The 25,730-nt window shown below is 41.3% G+C and overlaps 1 protein-coding gene across 2 annotated transcripts in view; it reads right to left on the reverse strand.

Annotated features, from left to right (window-relative positions):
- Window positions 1-18,934: 18,934 nt before the first annotated feature.
- Window positions 18,935-25,730, reverse strand: part of OCRL (OCRL inositol polyphosphate-5-phosphatase) — a 68,629-nt gene continuing 61,833 nt past the window's right edge. For both annotated transcript variants that reach the window (XM_081041956.1, XM_081041955.1), the window contains 4 exons: window positions 23,202-23,286; window positions 22,459-22,586; window positions 21,601-21,712; window positions 18,935-21,384 (listed from right to left, as the gene is read on the reverse strand). In XM_081041956.1, the coding sequence (XP_080898082.1) occupies window positions 21,260-21,384; window positions 21,601-21,712; window positions 22,459-22,586; window positions 23,202-23,286 (450 nt within the window). In that variant the 3' untranslated portion in view covers window positions 18,935-21,259. The remainder of the gene's footprint in view (window positions 21,385-21,600; window positions 21,713-22,458; window positions 22,587-23,201; window positions 23,287-25,730) is intronic.

Here is a 25,730-nt window from a genome sequence, read left to right on the forward strand (position 1 = left end):
ATCTGCAATCCCACCAACAGTGCACTAGCGTACCCTTTTCTCCACATCTGCGAAAGCATTTGTTGTTTGTTGATTTATTGATGATAGCCATTTTGACTGGAGTGAGGTGGTATCTCATTGTGGTTTTTATTTGCATTTCTCTGATGGTTAGTGAGGTTGAGCATTTCTTCATATGTCTTCTTGCCTTCTGTATGTCCTTTTTAGAAAAATGTCTCCTCAAGTCCTCTGCCCATTTTTTAATTGGGTTGTTTGTTTTTCTGGAGTTGAGTTGAGTAAGTTTTTTATAGATTTGTGATATTAATCCCTTATCAGATATATCATTGGCAAATATCTTTTCCCATTCAGTAGGATCCCTTTTTGTTTTATTGATGGTTTCCTTTGCTGTGAAAAAACTTTTTAGTTTGAATGAATCCCACATTTATTTTTTCTCTTACTTCCCTCGCACGAGGGGAATATATCACTGAAAATCTTACTCCGGGTCATGTCCATGAAGTTTCTTCCTATATTTTCTTCTAGATATTTTATGGTTTCAGATCTTACATTTAAGTCTTTAAGCCATTTTGAATTTATTGTTGTATATGGTGTTAGGAGGTGATCCAGCTTCATTTTCTTGCATGTGTCTCTCCAGGTTTCCCAACACCACTTATTGAACAGGCTGTCTTTACTCCATCGTACATTCTTGCTTCCATTGTCATAGATTAGATGGGCATATAGGCATGGATTTACTTCTGGACTCTCTATTCTGTTCCATTGATCTATTTGTCTATTTTTATGCCTGTGCCATGCTGTTTTGATTACTGTATCCTTGTAGTATAGTTTGAAATCAGGTATCGTTATGCCTCCCACTTTGTTCTTATTTCTCAAGATTGCTGAGGCTACCCAGGGTCTTTTATGGTCCCATATAATTTTAGGATTATATGTTCTATTTCTGTGAAAACGTCGTTGGTAGTTTGATAGCAATTGTGTTGAATATGTATATTGCCTTAGGCAGTATGGAGATTTTAACTGTATTAATTCTTCCTATCCATGAACATGAAATGTGTTCCATCTATTTATGTCTTCTTTCATTTCTTTCTTCAGTGTTGTATAATTTTCTGAGTACAGATCTTTTACATCTTTGGTTAGATTTATTCCCAGATATTTTATAGTCTTTGGAGCAATTGTAAATGGAATTGTTTTTTTAATTTCTCCTGCTGATATTTTATCATTGGTATATACAAATGCAACTGATTTCCGAATATTAATTTTATATCCTGCTACTTTACTAAATTCATCTATCAGTTCTAATAGTTTTCTTGGTGGAGTCTTCCAGGGTTCTCTATATATAGTATCATATCATCTGCATATAGTGATAATTTCACTTCCTCCTTACCAATTTGGATGCCTTTTATTTCTTTCTCTTGTCTGATTGCTGTGGCTAGAACTTCCTGCACTATGTTGAATAGAAGTGGAGAAAGTGGGCAACCTTGTCTTGTTCCTGATCTTAGGGGGAATGGTTTTAGCTTTTCCACATTGAGTATGATGTTAGATGTGGGTTTGTCATATATGGCCTTATTATGTTAAGATATGATCCCTCTATTCCCACTTTCTTAAGGGTTTTTATAATAAATGGCTGCTGGATTTTTATCAAATGCTTTTTTCTGCATCTATTGATATGATCATGTGATTTTTATTTTTCATTTTGTTAATGTGGTGTATCACATTAATTGATTGCGAATGTTGAACCACCCTGCATACCAGGGATGAATCCCACTTGATCATGGTGTATGATCTTTTTAATGTATTGCTGAATTCTGTTTGCTAATATTTTGTTGAGAATTTTTGCATCTATGTTCATTAGAGATATCGGCCTGTAGTTTTCTTTTTTTGTGGTGTCTTTGTCTGCTTTTGGGATCAGGGTGATAGTGGATTCGTAAAAAGTGTTTGGGAGTCTTCCTTCGTTTCGGATTTTTTGGAAGAGGTTGAGGAGAATAGGTGATAATTCTTTTTTGAACGTTTTGAAAAATTCACCTGTAAAGCCATCTGGTCCAGGGCTTTTGTTTCTTGGGAGATTATTGATTACTGATTCAATTTCCCTGGTGGTAATCAGACTGTTCAGGCTTTCTGTTTCTTCTTGAGTGAGCCTTGGAAGGTTGTGCACCTCTAGAAAATTGTCCATTTCTTCCAGATTGTCAAATTTGTTGGCATATAGTTGCTCATAGTAATTTCTTAAAATTTTTTGTATTTCTGTGGTGTCTGTTGTCACTTCTCCTCTTTCATTTCTGATTTTATTAATTTGGGTCCTCTCTCTCCTTTTTTTTTTAATGAGTCTGGCTAAAGGTTTGTCAATTTTGTTTCTCTTCTCTAAGAACCAACTCTTGGATTCATTGATCTTTTGTATTGTTTTTCTGGTTTCTATTTCATTTATTTCTGCTCTGATCCTTATTATCTCCTTCCTTGTGCTCCCTTTGGGCTTATTTTGCTGTTCTTTTTCCAGAGCCCTTAAGTGTGAAGATAAACTGTCAATTAGTGATGTTTCTTGTTTCTTTAGGTAAGCCTGCAGTGCTATGAACTTCCCTCTTAGGACTGCTTTCGCAGCATCCCATATATTTTGGATCGTCGTGTTCTCATTCTCATTTGTCTCGAGATATCTTTTGATTTCTTCTTTGATCTGCTGCTTGACCCATTCATTATTTAGTAACATGTTATTCAGCTTCCATGAATTGGTGTGTCTTCCTGTTTTTTTTTTCCCTGTAGTTCATTTCTAATTTCATAGCACTGTGGTCAGAGAAGACAATTGGTATGATTTCAATTTTCTTAAATTTATCAAGGTTTGTTTTGTGTCCTAACATATGATCTATCTTGGAAAATGTTCCATGTGCACTTGAGAAGAATGTGTATTCTGCAGCATTGTGGTGAAATGCTCTGAAAATATCAATTAAATCCAATTGCTCCAAAGTATCCTTTAAGGCTGTTGTTTCCATATTGATTTTCTGTCTGGAGGACCTGTCCCTTGTTGTCAGAGGTGTGTTGAAGTTCCCTACTATGATAGTGTTGCTGTTGATCTCTGTCTTTATGTCCATCAGTACCTGTTTTATATATTTAGGTGCGCCTATGTTAGGTGCATTGATGTTTACTAGGGTTATGTCCTCTTGTCAAATTGATCCCTTTATTATTATATAGTGCCCAACTTTGTCTTTTAATAATTTCTTCATTTTAAAGTCTATTTTGTCAGATATAAGTATTGCAACTCCAGCTTTTTTCTCGCTTCCATTTGCATGAAATATCTTACTCCAACCTTTCACTTTCAGCCTGTGTGTGTCTTTTGATCTGTGATGAGTCTCTTGTATACAGCATATACAAGGGTCTTGCTTCCTTATCCACTCAGCCACTCTATGTCTCTTGATTGGAGCATTTAATCCGTTTACATTTAAAGTGATTATTAATAGGTACATAGTTATTGCCATTTTTAAATTTGTAGTAAATTGTTTTCATCTTTCTTCTATTTACAGAAGTTCTTTTAGTATTTCTTGCAATGCTGGTTTGGTTGTAATAAATTCTTTCAGTTTGTTCTTTTCTGGGAAGCTCTCTATCTCTCCATCAACTTTAAATGATAGCCTTGCTGGATAAAGCAATCTATGTTGTAGGCCTTTGTGTTCCAGCACTTTGAGTATCTCCTGCCCCTCCCTCCTGGCCTTCAATGTTTCTGTAGAAAAGTCATTTGATAGTCTTGTGGGAGTTCCCTTGTATGTAAACTTCTGCCTTTCTGTTGCTGCTTTTAAGATTCTCTCTTTGTCTTTAAGCTTTGCCATTTTAACTATAATGTGTCTTGGTGTGGGCCTGTTTGGGTTTATCCTGGTTGGAACTCTCTGCACTTCCTGGGCTTGTATGTTGGTTTCCTTCATCAGCTTAGGGAAGTTTTCTGACATTATTACTTCAAATATATTCTCAATCCCTTGCTTCCTCTCTTCACCTTCTTGTATTCCTATGATGCGCATGTTGTTGCGCTTGATGTTATCCCAGAGGTCTCTTAACACATCTTCATTATTTTTTATTCTTTTTTCTTTCTGTTGTTCAGTTTGAGTGATCTCTGCTAACTTGTCTTCTAAGTTGCTGATTCGATCCTCTGCTTCATCTAACCTGCTGGTCATTCCTTCAAGTGAGTTCTTAATTTCGGTAATTGTGTTCTTTAGTTCTAGCTGGTTGTTCGTTAAGATTTTGACATCCTTTTATTGTTCTAACTGGTTGTTCTTTATGATTTCTATATCCTTCTTTATGTCTTCTCTAAGCTCCTTAAACATTCTTATCACCAGTGTTCTGAACTCTGTCTCTGATAGGTTGGTTACCTCTGCTTCATTTGGTTCCAGTTGTGGAGGCTTCTTCTGTTCTTTTATTTGGGACATGTTTCTTTGTCTCCCCATCCTGACTGACTCTCTGTGTTTGCTTTGATGTATTAGGAAGATCCCCTAGAGCTCTTCGTTCTTGCTGGGTTATCTTATGTAGTATGTGTCCTTTATATTTGACTTGGACTACTTCGTTCTTCTCCTCTGCATGTGCTCCACAGGTGGCTCGTGTGTTTAGTATATTGTCCTGTTAAGAAGAAATTTAATTGCTTTTTGCTTGTGAGTAGGTGGGTTTAACTCCTAGGCCGTCTAGTTATGAAACTTGGCTCTGCCCACCGCAGGGTGTTCTGCTTGGTGAGGGTTGGCCACTTAAATGAGGTTTGGCCTCTATGGGCTCTTGTGCCTTCAGAGAATTCCCTCTGGGTGTGTGATTTGTAGGTCAAACCCGGTAGAACTCTGGTTTGGTCCAGAGTTGGCTTCTGGATATGTTGAATCTTGTGCCTCTTAAGCTGGGCCCTGTTAGGGCAGTTTCAGCACAAATCAAGTTACCAAGTAAAACAACAACAACAACAACAACAAAGAAAACAAATCAAGTACATTCACATGTAAAATACAACCGACAATCCCCACTCAACATAGTCAAAGATATCAAAGAAATAAAGACAGAACAAAGCAAATCATAACAAGCAGGAAAAAAAATCACCAAGCAAAGCAAAATAGAAAGCAGCACCAGTCTTGGCTTAAGCCCACCAAGTAATCGCCAGGTTGTCCTCCGCTGTGCCAAAGGGTTCCCTGCTTATTGCGCAGGCAGCGCTGGTCACCTGGTGCCCGGAGTGAATTTGGGAGTGTAGATTTAAATGCGAGGGGCTGAGGGGTCTGGATGACAGTTTTCAGAGAGACCGTGCAGTTTCTGTCCTTTCCTGCACAAATGCACGCTGAGAGTAGCTCCACCAGCCCTGTGCCCAGTACTCCTGAGTCTTAGGGCCCTCCTTCCATGGGTGTGTGGGAGATCTCTAAGCTGCTGAAAGCCAGGAGCTGCGTCTGCCGCTTACTGCTGAACTCAGGGAGTGCTTCCGTGGTTGCCCTTGCCCCGCCCCAGGCCAGCCAGAAAGGGTGGGGGTTGGGGATGGAGGGGTCTTCTCTCTACCAGGCCAGCTGCATCACACTCCTCCGGCAGGCCCGAAAAGGTGGTGCCTGGGGGTGTGGGAGTCTCCTCTCTACTCATCCAGCGAAAATCCCCTCCTCCCAGCCTCTTCCAAAGGTCAGAGCTGGCTGCTAATCTTCCCAGCGCCTGAGCACAGACGCCCCTCTGTAATCTGACACTACTCCTCAGTTCAGGGGTCAGTTTAAGTCTCTGGAAGGGCTTGGGGAGGATTCGAAAAGCGCGGTGAGGGGCCCAGGTGTGGTGTCTGAGTCTTTTGTCTGCCCTAGGGCCCACGAGCTGCCTGCCCCGGCGGGAGCGATCAGCTGTGGGACACAGGGAAAGAGCCCACCTCCTGGACCCTGCGCTCTCCGCTGCACCCTGGGCTCCTGTTGGACTCTAGAGCCCCGGGTGCTGCCTGCCCCTGCTGCTGTGGGTACGCTGCAGGACCCCGGCTCTACCGTGGAGGGTGGGGAGAGCTCGGGGCGTTTCCTCTTGCCCTCCTTGCTTTTCCCCCGCTCGGCCAACTAGCGCACCCCAAAGCAAACCTTCCACGAGTCTCCGCTGCGTCCTGGGCGCCGCGCGGCGATGGCCCTCCGGCCTTGGCTCCGCCGTGGGGGGTGGTGGCGCGCTTCCACTTTGCTGTCCTGCCTCCTCCTCTGCTCGCAATCAGCGTGCAACTTAAGGTAATTTCTCCTGGAGGTGAATTCAGTAGTGGACCTCTTCGTCTTGCCTATCTGCTGTGCAGGGAGTCCTTTGTGGAGTTATTGTTGTCCGATTAGGTGTAAATTCCAGGAGAGCTTTACAGAGGCTCACCTCACGCCGCCATTTTGATCCGCGAATCCTGGGTTTAGTTTTTTTAATCCAATCTGCTACTCTGTGCCTTTTTATTGGTTGTTCAGTCCATTTACTTTTAGGGTGATTTTTGATATGTGAGGGCTTCCTGTCATTCTGTCTTTAGTTTTCTGGTAAGGCTGTGTCTCCATTGTTTCATTGCCTTGTTGTTGTTGTCTATTATTTCCGTGTGGTAACATTCTATGATGTTTCCCTCTGTTTCTTCTTTTATTACAGTATTTATTTCAGTTCTGGATTTTTTTTGAGTGGTTACACTTAAGTTCATGTAAAAGAAAGTTTGATATATAGAGTATTCCATTTTCTTCAGCATGCTTACTTTCTCCATTCTCATATTCCGGTTCAGGCCTTTACTCTCCCCCTTTTTATGTTGCCACAAATTGTCCCTGTTGGTGGTGGTCAAATAGCCTCCTTTAGTGTTTCTTGTAGTGCAGGTAGTGTATTAGAGAATTCCCTCAGCTTCTGTATGTCTGGAGAGGTCTTCATTCCTCCTTTGTAACTAAATGATAACTTTGCTGGATATATTATTGTTGGCTCATAATTTCTCTCTTTCAATAGTTTGAATATTTGGTTCCACTCCCTCCTGGCTTGTAAAGTTTCTGGTGAAAAATCTAATAATAATCTAATGGGTTTTCCTTTGTAAGTTACCGTCTTCTTTTCCCTGGCTGCCTTGAGGGTCTTTCTGTGTGGATTTTAGATAGCTTCTATGCAATGTGCCTTGGAGAAGGCCTGTTCGGATTGAGGTAATTAGGTGTTCTATTTGCTTTTTGGATTCGAGGATCCAGTTCTGTCTACAAGTTTTGGAAGTTCTCATCAACAATTTGTTTGAATATATTCTCTGATCCCTTCTCTCTTTCTTTTCCTTCTGGTATGACCATTATTCTTATATTGCTCTTTCTGATAGAGTCAGAAAGTTCTTGTAGAATTCTTTCATTTCTTTGCCGTCGCAAGTCTCTTTCTTCTTCCATTTGTGTAATTTCCATGTTTCTATCTTCGATGTCACTGATTCTTTCCTCCCTCTGGTCAACTCTACTACCTAAGCTGGTCATTTCATTCTTAATTTCTTCTATTGAGTTCTTAATCTCCAGAAATTCCATTGGTTGTTTTGTAAAATTTCAATCTCTTTCGTAAAATGCTCATGTTGTTCTATGATTGCATTTCTGAGTTCATTAAATTGCCTTTCTGCGTTTTCTTGCATCTCGTTCAGTTTTTTCAGAACTGCAATCTTGAATTCTCTGTTATTCAAGTCACATATTTCCATATCTTTAAGTTCCTTTTCTGGAGACTTTTCACTTTCTTTCTGAGCTGTCTTGTTGTCTTGGTTATTCATGGCAATTACTGATTCATTATTTTTGTTCCTAGACATCTGCAGGAGTGGCTTCTGCAACAGGTTGATAGGAAGAGGTTTTCTTTTTTTTCCCAAGTAATTGTTGGTAGAATGTTTTATTTTCTCTCTGTCTGCATCCTTTTCTTCTCTCTCTCACACACTAGTGCTATGTTTTCTCTGCACTATTCTAGTTTCTCACACAATGGGGGGATTCCCTGGGAGTCGGACTTTTCCTCTGTTAACAATTCGCCTGGGTCATAGGGCACCACGTCCCTTTGGGGATGCAGAGAGGTTTTGAAGTTCCAAAGCTCTTCCTGTACCAGATTCAGAGTCCGAATGTTTCAGCACTTTTGTTTACTCTGTTAGGGTCCAGAGTCAACCCCTCCTCAAGCGAACAGAAGTCACACGATAATGCAAGTCACACAGCGAGGTTTATTTCCAGCTAGCTGGGGTCCGAGTATCTGCCCGACACAGCGGGTTTCAACAAGGACCCCCAACACATAAAGCTAGGGGTTTTTATAGCATAACATTTTAAGGCTCTCAGTAACTTTCCATGCAGGCAAGATATTTACAAGACTTTTGGTCCTGTGTCCTTGTTTACATTTTTGCTGTAAGATAAGACTTTTCTCAACAGAGCTTCCTGACCTTGCAATACGTGGTGTTTATGATTAATGACTAGGTATTTTGGTCTGGGGGCTGTTCAGAAAAGGGCTTCTTGACCCTTGAGGAGGCAGTCCTGGTGCTACAGTAAAGAATTTCTTAACCCTTGAGGAAGCAGTCCTGGTGCTACAGTATTCTACAACTCCTGCAGGGATTTGCCCAGATAGGTGGGGCCACGGGTGGGGTGAGTCGTGAGAGGTGGCCCCGAGCAATTGGGGCGACCACCACCACAGCGGGTTCCACTTTACAGCTCCCTCCCCTTTGCCTGAACTAGTTGGACTGCGAGTCTGTCTGCGGACCACAGTTCTCAGAACAGGAAATATACTGTTCTTTTGATCTGACACTGCTACTCTTCCACTCCTAGCACCAGACAGGTGGGGGCGGGGCGAGCTCTGGGAGGATAGGGAGGGTTCGGCTAGTCTCAATGCCTCTGCTTGGCATTGAGGGCTTCAACCACCGTTTTCAGCCTTCTTCCCTCAGTCTTTACTCCAAAGTCTCTGCCGTGAACGTTGGGTGCAGCCATGTTATATGCTGCCCCTTCAGCCCTTTGGGATATAAGCGGAGCCCTAGCAGTACGAGTTCTTCCCTCTCCCACACCTGCAGTAGTTCCGGGATGCAGCCAGCTTGGAGCACTGAGCTAGGTCTACGTCCTGTGCTTGCACAGCTCTGTCTCCGTTCTTGTCCCTTCCCTGCTCCCCTGCTCGCGTGATTCTCCCACTTTTAGGTGAATTCAGTCGTGGGCCTCTTCGTCTTGCCTGTCTGCTGTGCAGGGAGTCTTTTGTGGAGTAACTGTTCAATTAGTTGTACATTCCAGGGGATCTTTACAGAGGCTTGCCTCAAGCCGCCATTTTGCTCTCCTGGATCTTCCAATACCATGCTATTTTGATTATTGTTGTCCTGTAGTACAAGCTAAAGTCAGGTAGCATGATACTTCCATCATTTTTTTTTTTGTTGTTTCTTTGTACTGCTGTAACTATTCGGGGTGTTTCATGGTTCCATAAAATTCTGATGATTTTTTGTTCTTTTTCCTGCAAAAAATGCTATTGGGCTTTTGATGGGGATTGCATTAAATCTGTATATTGCTTTGGTTAATACAGCCATTTAAACTATGTTGATTCTTCCAATCCATGAGTGCAGAATGTCTTTCCATGTCTTTGTGTCTTTTTCAGTTTCCTTTAAAAATGTCTTATAGTTTTTAGCATATAGGTCTTTCACATCCTTAGTTAAATTTATTCCTAGGTATTTTACTTTTTTGTTGCAATTGCAAAAGGAACTGTTTTTTGTTTTGTTTTATTTATTATTCTGAAATTTCATTGTTAGTATATAGGAATGCAATGGTCTTTAGTACATTGATTTTGTAGCCGACAACTTTACCGTATTCGTTTATTCTTTCCAATAGCTTTCTGGTGTAGTCTTTAGGGTTTTCTCTATATTGCATTATGTCATCTGCAAAGTGTGACAATTTAACTTCATTCTCAATTTGGATGTCTTTTATTTCTTTCTCTTGACTGATTGCTCTGGCTAGGACTTCCAGTACTATGCTGAAAAGTAGACGTGATAGGGGATAGCCCTGTGTGTTCCTGAATGTAGACCAAAGGGCTTCAGGTTTTCACCATTAATTATGATAGTAGCTGAGGTTTTGTAATATATGGCCTTTATTATGTTAAGCAATTTTCCTTCTATACCTATTTCATGCAGTGTTCTAATCATAAATGGGTTTTGTATCTTGTTAAATGCTTTTTCTGCATCTATTGATATAATCATATGACTTTTTCCTTTATTTTGCTTTTGCGGTGTATCACATTGATGGGTTTGCATATGTGGGACCATCCTTGTGCCCCTGGGATGAACGCCACTTCGTTCTGATGTATAATCTATTTAATGCTTTGTTGCATTCGATTTGCTAGAATTTCGTTTAGGATTTTTGCAACTGTATTCATCAGAGATACTGGGCTGTAATTTTCTTTTTTGTGTGTTACTCTTACCAGGTGTTGGTATCAGGATAATGTTGGCCTCATAAAATGAGTTAGGGAGTATGATCTCTTCTTCAATTATTTGGAAGAGTTTGTGTAGGACAGGTATTAGATCCTCTTTGAATGTTTTGTAGAATTCACTAGTGAAGTCATCTGAATCTGGACTTTTGCTTTGGGGAAGGTTTTGGATGACTGATTCAATTTCTTTACTGGTGATCAGTCTGTTTAGATTTTCCAGTTCTTCATGGTTCAGCCTTGGAAGGCTATATGTTTCTAAGAACTTGTCCATTTCTTCTAGGTTATTGAATTTGGTGGCATATAGGCCTTCATAGTATTCTTGGATGATCCTTTGTATTTCTGTAGTGTCCGTGATAACTTCCCCTTTTTCATTTCTGATTTTATTAGTGTCTTTTCTCTTTTTATCTTAGTGAGTCTAGCCAAGGGTTTGTCAATTTTATTACTCTTTTCAAAGAACCAGCTCTTTGTCACATTAATTTTTTCTATTGTCTTTTTGTTCTTTATTTCAGTTAGTTTTGCTCTGATTTTTATTATTTCCTTCCTTCTGCTGACTTTGTGTTTCATTTTTTCTTTCTTTTCTAGTTCTTTAAGGTGTGTCATGAGGTTATTTATTGGGGATTTTTATTGTTTTTTTGAGATAGGTGTGTAATGATATAAATTTCCCTCTTAAAATGATTTCACTGCATCCCCAAAATTTCGGTAGGATGTTTTTTCATTCTCTGTTTTTTCTATGTTTCTTTTGATCTCTCCTCTTTTTTCTTCTTTGTCCCGGTTGTTCTTTAAAAGTATGTTTTTTAATCTCTATGTATTTGTGTTTTTTCCTGCTTTCTTTTTGCAGTTGATATACAACTTCAAAGCCTTGTGATCAGAGAACATACTTGGGATAATTTCAATCTTTTAAAATTTGCTGAGGCTAGTTTTATGTCCCAGTATATGATGTATTCTTGAGAAGGTTCCATGTAAACTAGAAAAAAAATGTATAGTGTGATGTTCTAGGATCAGGTGGTATATACATGTCAATTATGTCCATTTCATCTAATGTGTCATTTAGGGCTGCCATTTTATTTATTTTCTGTTTGGGTGATCTATCTATAGCTGTCAATGATGTGTTTAGGTCACCTAGTATAATTGTGTTTTGGTCAATTTCTCCCATTAGTTCTGTTATTAGTTACTTGGCATATTTTTGTGTTCCTTGATTGGGGCATAAATATTGATGACTGTTGTGTCTTCTTGTTGTATAGTCCCCTTTATCATTATGTCCATCTTTGTCTCTTGTTACCTTTTTCACCCTGAAGTCTGTTTCAGGTGATATCCGTATGAATACACCTGGTTTTCTCTATATACCATTTGCTTGGAGTGTCAGTTTCCACCCTTTCACTTTGAGTCTATGTTTGTCCTTATAGCTGAAATGTATCTATTGGAGGCAGCAAATGGTTAGGTTTAGTTTTTTTGATCCAATCTGCTACTCTGTTCCTTTTTGTTAGTGAGTTCAGTCAATTTACATTTAGGGCGAATATTGATATTTGAGGATTTCCTATCATTCTATCTTTGGTTTTCTGGTAGCGCTGTGTCTCCGTTTTTGTTGTTGTTGTTTTTGTTGGTTGTGTTGTTTTTTTGCCTTTTTGTTGCTATTATTTCAGTGTGGTGGTATTGTATGATTTTCCCCTCTGTTTCTTCTTTTATTATGTTCTACATTTCAGTTCTGGTCTTATTTTGTGTGGTTACCTAAAATTTATGTAAAAGAAAGTTTCATATTTACAGTATTCAATTTCCATTCTCTGAAATCCCTTATGTTGGTTCAGACCTTTACTCTCCCCCCTTTTATGTTTTTTGTTGTTATATATTATCCCTATTTATGCTGGTTGAATAGCCTCCTTCGGTATTTCTTGTAGTGCTGGTCATGTGTTAGAAAATTCCCTCAGCTTCTCTATGTGTGGAAAGGTCTTTATTCCTCCTTCATATCTATAGGATGTCTTTGCTGGATATATTATTCTTGGCTCATAATTTCTCAACAGTTTGAATATTTGATTCCACAGTCTCCTGACTTGTAGAGTTTCTGCTGAAAAATCTGATGATAACATAATGGGCTTTCCTTTGTAGGTTAGCATCTTCATTTCCCTGGCTGCCTCGAGTATTCTTTCTTTGCCATTAATTTTTGACAGCTTCAATACAACGTGCCTTGGAGAAAGCCTGTTGGGATTGAGGTAATTAGGTGTTCTATTTGCTTCTTGGATTCAAGGATCAGTTTTTTTCCACGAGTTTGGGACATTCTCATCAATGATTTTTTTGTATGTACTCTCAGTTCTCTTCTCCCTGTTCCCTTCTCCCTTTCTTCTCCTTCTGGAATGCCCATGATTGTTATATTGCTCTTTCTGATGGAGTCAGAAAGTTCTCATAGAGTTCTTTCATTTCTTTTAAGTCGTAAATCTCTCTTTCCATCCGCATCAAAATTTCCATCTTCAATGTCACTGATTATTTCCTCCATCTGGGTCAGCTCTATTACCTCAGCTGGCTATTTCATTCCTCATTTCTTTTATTGAGTTCTTAATCTCCAGAAATTCCATTTGTTTCTTTTTTAAAATTTCAATCTCTTTGCTAAAATGTTCATTTTGTTCTTTGATTGTGTTTCTGAGTTCATTAAACTGCCTGTGTTTTCTTGCATCTCGTTGACTTTTTTAAGGGCTACAATCTTGCATTCTCTGTCATTTAAGTCACATATTTCCATGTATTTAAGTTCTTTTTCTGGAGACTTGATTTTCTTTCTGAGTTACCTTGTTACCTTAGTTGTCATGGCATTTAGTGTATTATTATTTCTCTTCCTAGGCATCCACAGCAGTGGGTTCTGCAACAGGTTGGTAGAAAAAGGTCTTTGCTTTCCAGTGGGTGTTCGTAAAATGCTTTATTTTCTTTCCAATTGTAGCCTTTTATTCTCTCTCACGCTGTAGTGTTATATTTTCTTTGCACTGTTCTGGCTTCTCATACAATGGGGGGTATTCCTTGGAAGGTGGGCTTCTCCTCTGTGAGCAAGATGCCTGGGTCTCAGGGCATCGCCTTCTTTGGGGGATTTGGAGAGCTTTTGAAGTTCCAAACCCTTCCTGCACCAGATTCAGGGCCTGTGTGTTTCAGCGGCACTGTTTACCCCATTGGGAACAGCCCAGATAGGTGGGGGTGGGGGCGGGGTGGGCTGTGAGAGGTGGCTGTGAGCATTTCCGGTGACCATCAACATAGGCTGTCCTGCACCCAAGGCTCCTTGCCCTTTGCCAGAACCAGCTGAGCTGCGAGTCCGTGGCTGCGGGCCAGTTCTCAGAACTGCAAATATGCTGTACTTTTAATCTGACACTGCTACCATTCTGCCTCTAGCACAGAGATGTTGAGGGTGGGGCTAGCTCTGGGAGCCTATGGAGGGGTAGGCTAGGTTTTGTGCCTAAGCCTTGCATCCTCTGCTTGGCAGTGAGTGCTTAAACCTCCATTTTCACTCTTTTTCCTTAAGTCTTTGTTCCAAGGTGTCTGCCCTGAGAGTTGGGTTCAGCCATATTATATGCTGATCCCTCAAGCGGGACTCTGGTCCATAAGGGGTGTGCTAGCAGTCTGAATTCTTCCCTCTCCTGTGGCTGCCACAGCTCCAGAATGCAGGGAGCTCAGAGCTCTGAGTTCTGTCTGCGTACTGCACCCACGCTGCCTGTGTCTCCGCACTTCCCACTTCCCACATCCCCTGCTCACCCAAATGGCCTACCTTTAGATTATTGCCATTGTGCATCTCTTAGTCTTGCCTGTCTGCCACGCAGGGAGTCCTTTTTGGAATTACAGTTGTTCAATTTGTTGTAAATTCCAGGGGTGATTTCAAGAGGCTCTCCTCATACCCCATTTCTATGACATCATCTCTTATGTATACCAGCAACTTTCAAATATACAATACAGCATTGTTATCTCTAGTCGCCACGTTGCACATTATATGTGTTATCTTTATGCATTATCTTTATATCTGATTTTAAATTTAGGAACATTTGGTACATACTTACTTGTATCTTGCTTTTCCACTTAATGTTACATCTTGGCCTTTTTCCATGTCAGCATTCTTCAGCAACATTATTTGTAAAAGTTGTATAATATCTTATCCATGTAAATGTACATACAATGTGTTTACCCACATTCCAGTTGTGAAGGCTATTGTACAGTGTTTCCAGTTTTTGTCTAATGAACAATGCTGGAATTAACCTCCATGGACTTACACTTCTGTGCTCCTCTAGGATCATTCCCTAGAAGTGGAATTACTGCTATGAATGTTTCCAGGTTCCTGATACATATTGCCATATGGCTTCTAGAAAGGTGACATGCATTCACCTTTTGACAAGCAGCAGACATGCATGTTTTCGCTCACCTTTGCCACCACTTGAGTTGTAGATGACACAGATTTTTGAGTCCCAGCCATTAGGCTAGGTGCTGGAGGTACCATAGTAAAGAAATGAAAAAAAAAGAAGGTGGTCTGTGCCTCCACTGAATTCCTGACCTGGTGAGAGGAGTGACTTTGATTAAAATGAATGTATAATTACAAACTATGATGCATGCTCTGGAGGAGAGGAAGTGTGATGAGAATGTAGCACAAGAGGAGTTGGCTCTGTAGTGGGAGAGAGCAGTCAAAGACAGACGTCTCACGTGCACATGGCTGAAGCCAAGGGAATGGAGGTGGCAGGATATGGGAGGAGGCTGGAGTTCAATGACACTCAGACCCACTGGGCCTTGTGAGTCCTGGTAAGAACTCCAGAAAGCCACTGAATGGTTTTAAACAGAGTGTTGATGTGATCAAATTTGCCTTTAGTGAATCAATTTTTTAAAAAGTTTATTGGGGTGACAATTGTTAGTAAAGTTACATAGATTTCAGGTGCACAGTTCTGTAATTCATCTATATATCACATTGTGTGTTCACCACCCAGAGTCAGTTCTCCTTCCATCAGCATATATTTGATCCCATTTACCCTCATTGATTCAATTAATTAAAAATTAAATTGTGGGGGAAAAACGGAACATTTACCATATTTTAAAGTGTATGCTTCAGTAGTGTGACATATATTCACAATGTTGTACAACAGATCCCCAAAACATTTTCATCTTGCATTACTACAACTCCACACCAATTAAACAATTTCCTGTTACCCCTCTCCCCAGCCCAACAACCACCATTCTACTTTCTGTGTCTATGAATTTGAGTACTACTTTAGATACCTCATGTAAGTAGAATCAGACAGTATTTATCTTTTTGTGACTGGCTGGCTTATTTCATTCATGTTCTCAAGTTTGATTCATCTTGTAGCATATGTCAGAATTTCCTTCACTCTTAAGTCTAAATAGCATCCCATTTTATGCATGTACCACATTTTGTTTCTCCATTCATCCATCAATGGACACTTGGGTTGCTTCCACATTTTAGCTATTGTGAATAATGCTGTTATGAACATGGGTGTGCAAATATCTGTTCAAGTCCTGCTTTCAATTCTGTTGGATAAATACCCAGAAGTGGGATTGCTGGATCATATGGTAGCTCTATTTTAATTTTTTGAGGAACCTTGAGAATCGCTTTAAAACAGCGAATTCAACAAGGCTGATTTTGTTGCCTACAAAACAATAGAAAACAGTACTGGATGGCTGTTAAAAGCTATTTCCTTCTTAGACTATGTCAATATAACTTACTAAGTACACACATGTGAATACCTCTAAACTTAATAGAGCTCAGTATGAATAATTAAATGTATACAGATTTCAGGAACACCTATTGTTTACAGACTTGTCTCTAAGTGCTTTGACCAAATATTGTTGAGCACTTGCTCTCTGCAAGACATCATTCGGAAACCCAAAATATGCCCAGCTTGGTTTCCACTCTCTCAAAGCCTCTAGTCCCAGAGGGTCAGCAACACCCTTTGATGTGTGGTATGTTAAAATAGTGGTACAAAGGGAAGGTTCTAAATGTTCGGGGGAGGCAGAAGTCATGGGGAAAGGCTTCCTGGAGGAAGTGACATTTGGGTTTGATAGAATATGGGCAGGTAGAGTGGTAGGGGCTAGACAGTTCCATGTGGTTGGCACAAACTGAGCCAAGTGGTGTGTCCATGAGTTTAGGGAAGTGGAGGGCATGAGGTTGAGAGTGGGCAATTTGGCCAGAGAGCTGAGTGGAAGAGACTAAAGAGAGCTTTAATGCCAGGCTGAAGAACTGGAACTTCTGTGGTAAGTAGGGGTGAGGGGCCTGGAGGGGTTTTGATTATGAGAGTGGCATCAAAGCAGTGTATTGGGAAGATTAGTTTGGCAGTGATGTATGTGAGATCAACTGAAAGGGAGAGGTACTGGCAGGTGAGAAATTAGAAAGGGATTAAAACGGATACCATAAGCCTGAGGTAATGACAGTTTGAATCTGCAGGTGGGGAGAGAGAAGCAGGCAATGGAAAGAAGGGGCCAGATAGAGGAGACTGTGAATGACCTGACCTTGGCCCATTTTCCACAGATGTCCCATCACACCTTTTCTCCCCTCCCCTCAACTTATCCTCCCTTCTTCCTCCCTCCCTACCTCGTTTCCTTACTCCTTCTTTAAAAATATATTATTTATGCCTTATCTTATGATGATGAGCCTTACGCGTTTGGGTTTCCTTCAGAACCTTGCACAGTGGTCTATACTTAGCAGGTGCTCTATAAACATTTGCTGAATTGCAATTGGTGGGTGATTAGAAGTGTGGCAGGGGCCAAAAATAACCAAGGGTTCAAGCCTGGGTGATAAGAGAAGATGCCAGGAGAAGTTGGTCAGCTTCAAAGTCAGGTTGAATTTGAGCTCCTGACAGGTTGTCCAGCTTAAAATATTATCCAGACTTAAAATATTGGTATGCAGCTAGAAAAGAGAGGATTTTTAGGGAACAGCGCCACCTTCACCCCCACTCCAGCTGGGGAGATAGTGGCTGTGTTTAAGGGTCAATTTTTGGTCTGGGGTCATATTCTGGTCTGCCACTAGCCTGTGTTTTTCACCTATAAGAGTGGGATAATGGGTTACTTTATAAGGTAGTTGTCAAGGCTAAAGGTGAGGTAAAATGTATTAGTACACCACCTGAGATAAATAATAGCTATAGTTATTAGTTATTACTATTATTAAGGTAAGGGAAAGGAGCATAAATCACGTCAGTCCTGAGTAAAGCCATCCATGGTTTTCTGTTGCACATTGAATGAAAGGCAGCCTCTTTTCTCGGGCTCCACAGGACTGAGTAATCAGGTTCCTGCCCATCTCTCACCCAACATGCCACCTCAGCCACACCGTGTTCTGCTAAGCTGCCCCTGACCATGGCAAGATGCTTTGCTCCCTTAGGGCCTTTGTATTTGCTCTTCCTTTTGCTGGGAAGGTTCTTTGCCAGATCTTGTAGAGCTGGCTTTTTTGGTGTGTGTGTGTGTGTGTGTGTGTGCACGCGCGCGCGCATATATGCTGTGTAATCATTCATATCAAACTTAAGTGATCTTAAGTCCCTCAATGTCCCCTCTGACCCTGACTTTGCTCACGAGAACAATGAGATTGGACTAGATCATCACTAAGTTTCCCTCCCTAACACTTTGTGAGCCTACTGTGGCAGTGTGTGGTTTTAGATTATTAGGCTACACCAAGAACCAGGTCTTCAATTTGGCCTGCAGCCAGAAAGGCCCTAAGCATTCTCCTGGGACAGCAGATGGGGATGCAGTTTCTAACCTCTGGAAAGGTGGTCACTGAGGCTGCTCAGCCACATTGTCTGCTGCTGTGTACAAACCTGGGTGTCAGTCTCCATCCACTGGGAGGAATCACTCTTCCCCCCCACCAGAAAAAGCAAAACAAAATCCCAAAACAAAAAACAAACACCTTCTTCTGCCAAAGCTTTGGGTGGGGCTAGAAACACTTTTCATGACAACACTGAATCAGCACATTCACCAGGGTCAAGCTCACAGCTGGAAGTGGAAGAGGGCCCTGGTTGAGAAGAAACCTCCAGCTGAGGCCCCTTCAGTCTCAAAGGGAATGGAATCAGAATGTGCAAATTTGTAGTGGAGATGGCAGGGGAACAAAGGCACCACACTCAAGTTAGGGGGTTCCTCTTAAAGTGCTAGAGCTCATATTAGAGCAAAAAAAGTATTAAATTTATGGACTTCGTCACCCCAAGAAGTAATGAAAGTTCAAAACTGGTTGTCAAAAATTGCAAAATGAATAATGTGAAAGCAAGATCTTTGGGGGGCATATTGAAACTACTGAGGCTATGTTGGCAAGGGTAACTGGGTTCTTTCAAAATGTGTAATGTTGAGGTGTGTCAGATTTCTGAGCCTGGAGTGCTCATGGATCTGACCTAGTGTGACGTTTACATGCATTAGGCATCGACATCCTTTCTCCTAACAGTGCCATTTTGTTGCCTGAATTCCTAGAGTTAAAATGAGGATCCTTGGCTGGCCTCCAAAAACACTGTGACTTCTTTATTAGGCTCTGAAAATACGTGGCTGTTTCTCCTCTCCAAGGGCAAATATATTGATAATTCCTGATGTTTCCCTGTAAGACAGGAAATGACAGTGCAGGCATAGCTGTGGGGACTTCAGCAGTCAAGGGGGACTCAGGGACATAAGCCTCCCTCCTCAGTTCTTCCTCATCAAGATCACACTCATTTTTCACACAACATATATTTATTCAGAAAAATTTGCAATAAATTATAATAAAAAAGATGACACAAAATACAGGATCCCACTAGCAGCTTTGCTTAGTGACCAAGACATTTTGGGGAAATATAACAAACAACTACAGAATAAGAATCAGAACACAGTGAAAGGGAGACTAATGCAGTATCACATGAGTTTGAACTGTTTCTTCCCTAAAACTGAGGATGCAGAATCCTTCTCTACCAGCTGGGTCTGAAGCCCCTACTTCAGAAATGCTATGGAGTAGTACACTAGAGGTACTTAGAAATTAGAAGTTGGGGTGCTGGAGGAGGCACAGTAGGGAGGCATCTCTCTTAAGTCTGCTCTACTTCTTGTCTCCCCTACCTAGAGATTGTCTAAAACCCTCAACCCTGTGTATATCCCAGGACCAGAGCTGAAAAAAGGTTGAGGCAGTAAACCAAAATAGTGCATGTGTCTTGTGAAGAAGGAGCTAAGATGCTGCACAGAGCCTCCAATAACCACATCCCTGATCACCCAAAGGTCCCAGGTTGGCAACATACTAAAAAATGTGCCCAGGATAGGCATCGCCCTGTCTTTGTGTGGTAACATTGCCCAGCTTCTATAATCTGCCTCTCTGGTGATCACTTTCTGTTCTAAGGGAGACAAGTGTTCTGCTCATCATCTTCCACTAAGTCAACACCCAGTGCCCCTAACCTATCAGATCTGCAGCTATTTGGCACCAATAACTTGACTCCTAGTTCCAAAACTCCCAGTCAGGAAAGGGTTTAATCAGTCTATCACAGGATATGTACCTTTTCTAATCAGTCTATCACAGGATATGTACCTTTTCTTCCCCCAAAGAACTCAACTTATAAGAGACAGGGAAACTGGAGAACCATTCAGCTGCAGTGTTTCTCTTGGCTCCCTCCTTTGATGCACTAGAAAAGTCAGGAGTCGATGCCCAACACTGGACACAGTGCCTTCCGTTAGGCTCCTTGGATTAATGGTAACAGGCAAAAATGAGTTGACTCAGGGTGGTTTTAATGAAAGAAAACTAGGAGGAAGCCAATTGCACCAGGCAGTTTTGCAGTCAGTGGCTGGTGGCTGGTTTGCCAACCAACATAAATTTTTTTAAAAGGTTGCCCCACAGAGCTCGAGTAAATGAAAAGCTCAGAGGGTTGTCTCCGGTGGGAGAGAAAGGTGCTTGGCTGGGCCCACTGCCAGTCTCTCTTACAAGCACTGGACAAAGTGCCTGGGAGCCAAAGGGAACTGGATGTTGATCCCAGTCTACTTTGATGAGAGCGGGGGTGATGTCGGCCCCTCGTACTTTAGGATACTGGAGAGGAGGTTCCAAGGCCATCTTCAGTACTCTTGCTGGGGGAGGGAACAGTAAGTATCTCTAGAAAGGCCTGCTTGAGGTGCAGACTTGCTTTTTGACTAGTACAAGTGTTGCTCCAGAGGTGGATTTTTAAGTGGGGGATGGCTCCCATAGACACCCAAGATTAGCTCTTGGGTAAAATTTGAGTAAGTGAAAGGGATGGTAGGAAGCAGGACCCATCAAACATGAATATTCTCACTCCTGAAATACTCAAAACACTTCCACTCTGTGATTCTATCACATCAGTGGGATGTCATCTCAAATAGTCCCTAAAGTTCTGCTACTAAATGTAGTCTGAGACAGGAGAATACGGCACAGACCCATGAAAAGGCCAATGTTACAGAGACATACAAACACCATTGTAGTAAAAATGCACAAACGCATATACAACCATATGTAGACAGTTAACTCACTGTTGGGGACACCCAAGGAGTCACTAGCCTCACCTAGATCTCCTTTAATGTGATAGTAGTAGTGAAGTGAGTGCAAAAGGGTGATACGGGGAAGGGGGCAAAAGTGCTTGAGAGGAAGGACCACACACAAGTCTGAGCTACAGCAAGTAGTGCTTGTAGGCCTAGAATGGGAACATCTCAGAATCTAGGCCTAGGGTACTAAGGACAATCATGACAGCTAGGCAGGAGGCAACAAACACATCCCCAGGTAAAGGAGTGTAAATACAGATCTCTTGCCTTATAAAGAGAGAACACAAAAACACCAAAATATGGAAGCTTTGGCTTGGCAATATAAGTCTAAAAGTATTTTGCTGTGTAGGATATGGTAAGGGAGGGATTAGGAAACTCTCTTCCTTTTGCTTTAGAAACAACTTTTTCATACCAACAGCCTCAAAATTCTGCAATAGACCCTTCCTGTGGCATGACTTTGCAAATCATTCTAAAATACTTGGTGCTGGAGATCTTCCACCTCTAGAATCTCAGAAAGTAGTTAAGAGAAAAAGGCTTATTAGTCTTCATCGCTCTCAAGCAGGAAACCCAGAAGGAATTGGATAGCACGCTGGCGGTCACTTGGAGTCTGTCTTGCCATGAGGTTGGGTGGAGGCCTTAGAAGAAGACTTGTGAAGAGAGTAGCTAGAGGACGAGAGAAAGAAAAGGAGGAAAACCCCTTTTCAGACACAATCTAAGCAAAGCTTCAGGGATTAGGGTGGGGAGCCAGGACATGAGGGCAGTGGGGGGAGGAAGTGACAGTCCTGTGCCTGGACATTAAGGACAAAATACATTGTGTATACTGTACACAGACTATCTCGACCAACACCCCCTGTGGACATTCTTATGAGCTACTCTTACCGATCATGTTGGCGCTGACATTGTTGTATTCGGAGGATTTTAAGAGCTCTCGAAGGAATGACATCAAGTAACGGAAGACATTTCTATGGCACCTTGGAAGCTGGGAAATCACCTATTTTTTAAAAAGGGGATAGGCAGTGAGAATAGGTGGAAGAAGGGAGTAAGAGCAGGTTACAGCTGCCATAAAAGTAGTTTATAATCCAACCCTTACAGAACCCCATTTATCTGTCCCAACCCTCATTGATTTAGTCATGACCAACACTGTAACTGCCAAATGATAACTTCCAAGTCAGAATGGTCGTACTGTTTGGCCCCTCTTGACTCAATGACCAGGCCATGCCATCATCACATATTCACATGCACACCCCACCTCACAAGCAGGTCAGTGTTAATCTGGTCTTTTCCCATCTCCCTATGATGGGAAAATGCCAAGTACCCGTGGCATCTGTGAAGCTGAATAATTTTCTCTGCAATTTCATTTAGCACGGATGGGAGCTCTTCCTGATACTCTCTGGCCTAATTCAGAGGTATTCTCAGTTATTGTAATACCAAGACAAAAAGAAGAAAGGCTCACAAATAATGTCAGTCAGAATCCCATGTGTGATCAGCTTCAGCAATCTTACCCCAGAGCAAAGGTATCTAACCTACTCCATAGGCCAACTGGAAGAGGGTGCCAAATATAATAGGAAAAAACACAACCTAAAATTCAAGGGTCCCAACTCTCACTGCTGGTGTCCTGCCATGAAAAGCAGATCCAGACCCATCCTATCATAGAGCTGGCTGCCCACCTGGCTTTGCCAAATCGATGGCTTCTCTATGCGGGGACCTTCCCCCAAAACATTGAGTAATAAAACTCACCTGTCGACAGACCCGGGGATCCTGAGCAGAGTCGAGGCATCGCTGATACAGCTCATAACAGACGACAGGCTCTGGCAGGGCTTCCAGAAAAATGAGCAGTGCTTCAGCCACAGAGTGATTACTGCCAGCTGGACGGACTTAAGTCAAGGGAAAGGAGCGCCAGGAAAAAGGGTGCACAGACACCTGATTTGCTTCCCTCCTCAAGCTCCCTCAGTGACTATTTTCTTTTTCTTATTCAGGGCACATTGACCATAATCAGCGTTTGGTATTTTATTGGTCCAGGTACATTGCAGCTGAGTTGTCACAGAATTGATGAGATTTGTGAGGTTTGGGAGGTCTGGCCCAACTTGAGAGTCAGAGGAATATGGCCTGCAGAATGACAGTCCACAGAATGACTGTCCTGGAAACTAGTCACTGATGTTTCCCATCGTCCGCCCTGTCCTAGTGACAGGACATATGGTGGCAGGAGTGATCAATTACCTGAAGCAGAATAGTACCACTGCTGTGGATCCTAGGTTTCATGCTTATCAAAAGTTGTTGTTACTCACTCCTTGATTCCTTTCAGTAAGAGAGAGGTCAAAAGTTCCCAAAAGAAACTGAGAAATAACTCTCTAGTCAATGATTACCTTATAATAAAAGACAGTTATGAAGAAAAAGATGGAAGCACAAAAATGAAATGTAGGTGGAAGAAGAGCTTGGCCAAGTATTCATTCAGTTTCTTAAGCCTTTGCCGAAAAGGATACGGATTATCTCGGGAATGCTGGTATCCAGACAATCTATGATCTGCTGTAACTCCTCCTGCATTCCAGGAGTTTGGAAGAGGTCCTCCTACCAAAGAAGTCACAAGGAATGGAATGGACAAGTTAAAAGTCCTAAGGTTCTGAAGATCACCCAGGGATCAGGAGAGCAGCAGGAAGTAAAGGGTAGGGTGGTATGCATATTCATGATTTAGGAATGGAGGTGTGACAATGATGCCTCTTTTTGTCATCTCTATAATCCGTGTGAAAATTTTTTTCAAACCATAAAATAATCTTCAAAGGTTTTAGCCTGTACTTGATGGCTAGATAGGGAGACCAGGTGTTCCCACTTCTAGCCTCTTGACAAGTAGAAGGCAGAGGTCAAACAGTAGAACCACATTCAAACACTGACACAGGTGTCTCCCACTTCTTGAAAGTTCATGTTTTATGATACTTAGCTTTTATGAAAGACCTACGTTAGTACCTATTTTTGCTAACCAACAGAAATCTGAAGATGTTTTCACTTATATGAAAAAAGGTGAAAAGCTGGAATAGCATTCAGTGTTCGTTTTGCAGCGAGCTGTTCTGCAGGCAGCATACATGCTAAGCAGTATGAATAACCCTGCCAAGCTCCTTCTCCAGGAACCACACTCAGCATCTCAGCATCAAGGCGCCATAGGTTTGAACTGTGTTGTGAGCATTTCCACTTATTTTGTGCATTCTGGATTTTACTACATTTTAAAATGTTCCTTTAGGTTTTATATGTTATTCGGTATGATTTGTTAGGTTATTTTTTGGGTCTGGGAACACTCAAATAGGTTTTCATATCAATTAATGATAAACGCTTCTTTGCTTTACACCATTTTGGCTTACAAAACATTTCATAGGAACGCTCGCTCCACTTTCGGATACTGAGAAAGACACGTACTACAAAATGCTAGGGCAAGAGTAAATGGCATGGTATCTCATTGTGGTTTTTATTTGCATTTCTCTATGATTAATAATATTGAGCATTTTTTCATATGTCTGTTGGCCATCTGTATGTCTTCTTTAGAGAAATGGCTCTTCACATCCTCTGCCTATTTTTCAATAGCGTTGTTTTTTTTTTTTTGGTATTGAGTTGTATGAGGTTTTTATAAATTTTGGATATTACCCCTTATCAGATATATCATTGGCAAATATCTTCTCCTACGTGGTAGGATGCCTTTTGTTTTATTGATGGTTTCCTTTGCTGTGAAAAAACTTTTTAGAGGCGGCTGGATGGCTGAGTTGGTTAGAGCATGAGCTCTTAAAAATGGAGTTGCTGGTTCGATTCCCACATGGGCCAGTGAGCTGCGCCCTCCACAACTAGATTGAAGACAACGAGCTGCCACTGAGCTGCTGGTGGGGCGGCTGGATGGCTCAGGTGGTTAGAGTGCAAGCTCTGAACAACAAGGTTGCCAGTTCAATTCCCACATGGGATGGTGGGCTGCACCCCCTGCAACTAAGATTGAAAACGGCAACTGGATTTGGAGCTGAGCTGCACCCTACACAACTATAGATGGAAGGACAACGAGTGATGGCCCCTGGAAAAATGCAATGTTCCCCAATATTCCCCAATAAAAGTAAAACAAAAAAAAAACTCTTTAGTTTGATGTAGTTCCACATGTTTATTTTTTCTTTTGCTTCCCTTGACCAAAGAGATATATCAGTAAAAATATTACTAAGGGTAATGTTTGCAAATTTACTTCCAATATTTTCTTCCAGGAGTTTATGATTTCGGGTCTTACATTTAAGTCTTTAATCCATTTTGAATTTATTCTTGTATATGGCATAAGAAGGTAGTCTAGTTTCATTTTTTTGCATGTATCTGTCCAGTTTTCCCAGAACCATTTATTAAATAGATGGTCTTTACCCCAATGTAAATTCTTGCTTCCATTGTTATAAATGACCATATAGGCATGGATTTATTTCTGGTCTCTCTATTCTATTCCACTGATCTATGTGTCTGTTTTTATACCAATACCATGCTGTTTTGATTATTATAGCCTTATAGTATGATTTGATGTCAGGTAGCGTGATACCTCCCACAGTGAGGTATGACCTCACTCCTGTCAGAATGGCAATCATCGATTAATCAACAAAAACAACAAGTGCTGGCGAGGATGTAGAGAAAAGGGAACCCTCGTGCAGTGTTGGTGGGATTGCAGATTGGTGCAGCCACTATGGAAAACAGTATGGAAGTACCTCAAAAAATTGAAAATGTAACTACCTTATGACCCAGCAATTCCATTCCTGAGTATCTATCCAAAGAAATCCAAAACACTAATTCAAAAAACTATATGCACCCCTCTGTTTATTGCAGCACTCTTCACAATAACCAAGTTATGGAAACAACTGAAATGCCCATTGACAGATGATTGGATCAAGAAACCATGGTACGTTTATACAATGGAGTATTAGTCGGCTATAAAAAAGAATGAAATCTTACCATTTCCAACAACATGGATGGACATTAAGAATATTATGCTAAGTGAAATAAGTCAGATGGAGAAA

Source organism: Rhinolophus hipposideros (genome assembly GCF_964194185.1).
Source record: "Rhinolophus hipposideros genome assembly, chromosome: X".
Classification (NCBI taxonomy): Eukaryota; Metazoa; Chordata; class Mammalia; order Chiroptera; family Rhinolophidae; genus Rhinolophus; species Rhinolophus hipposideros.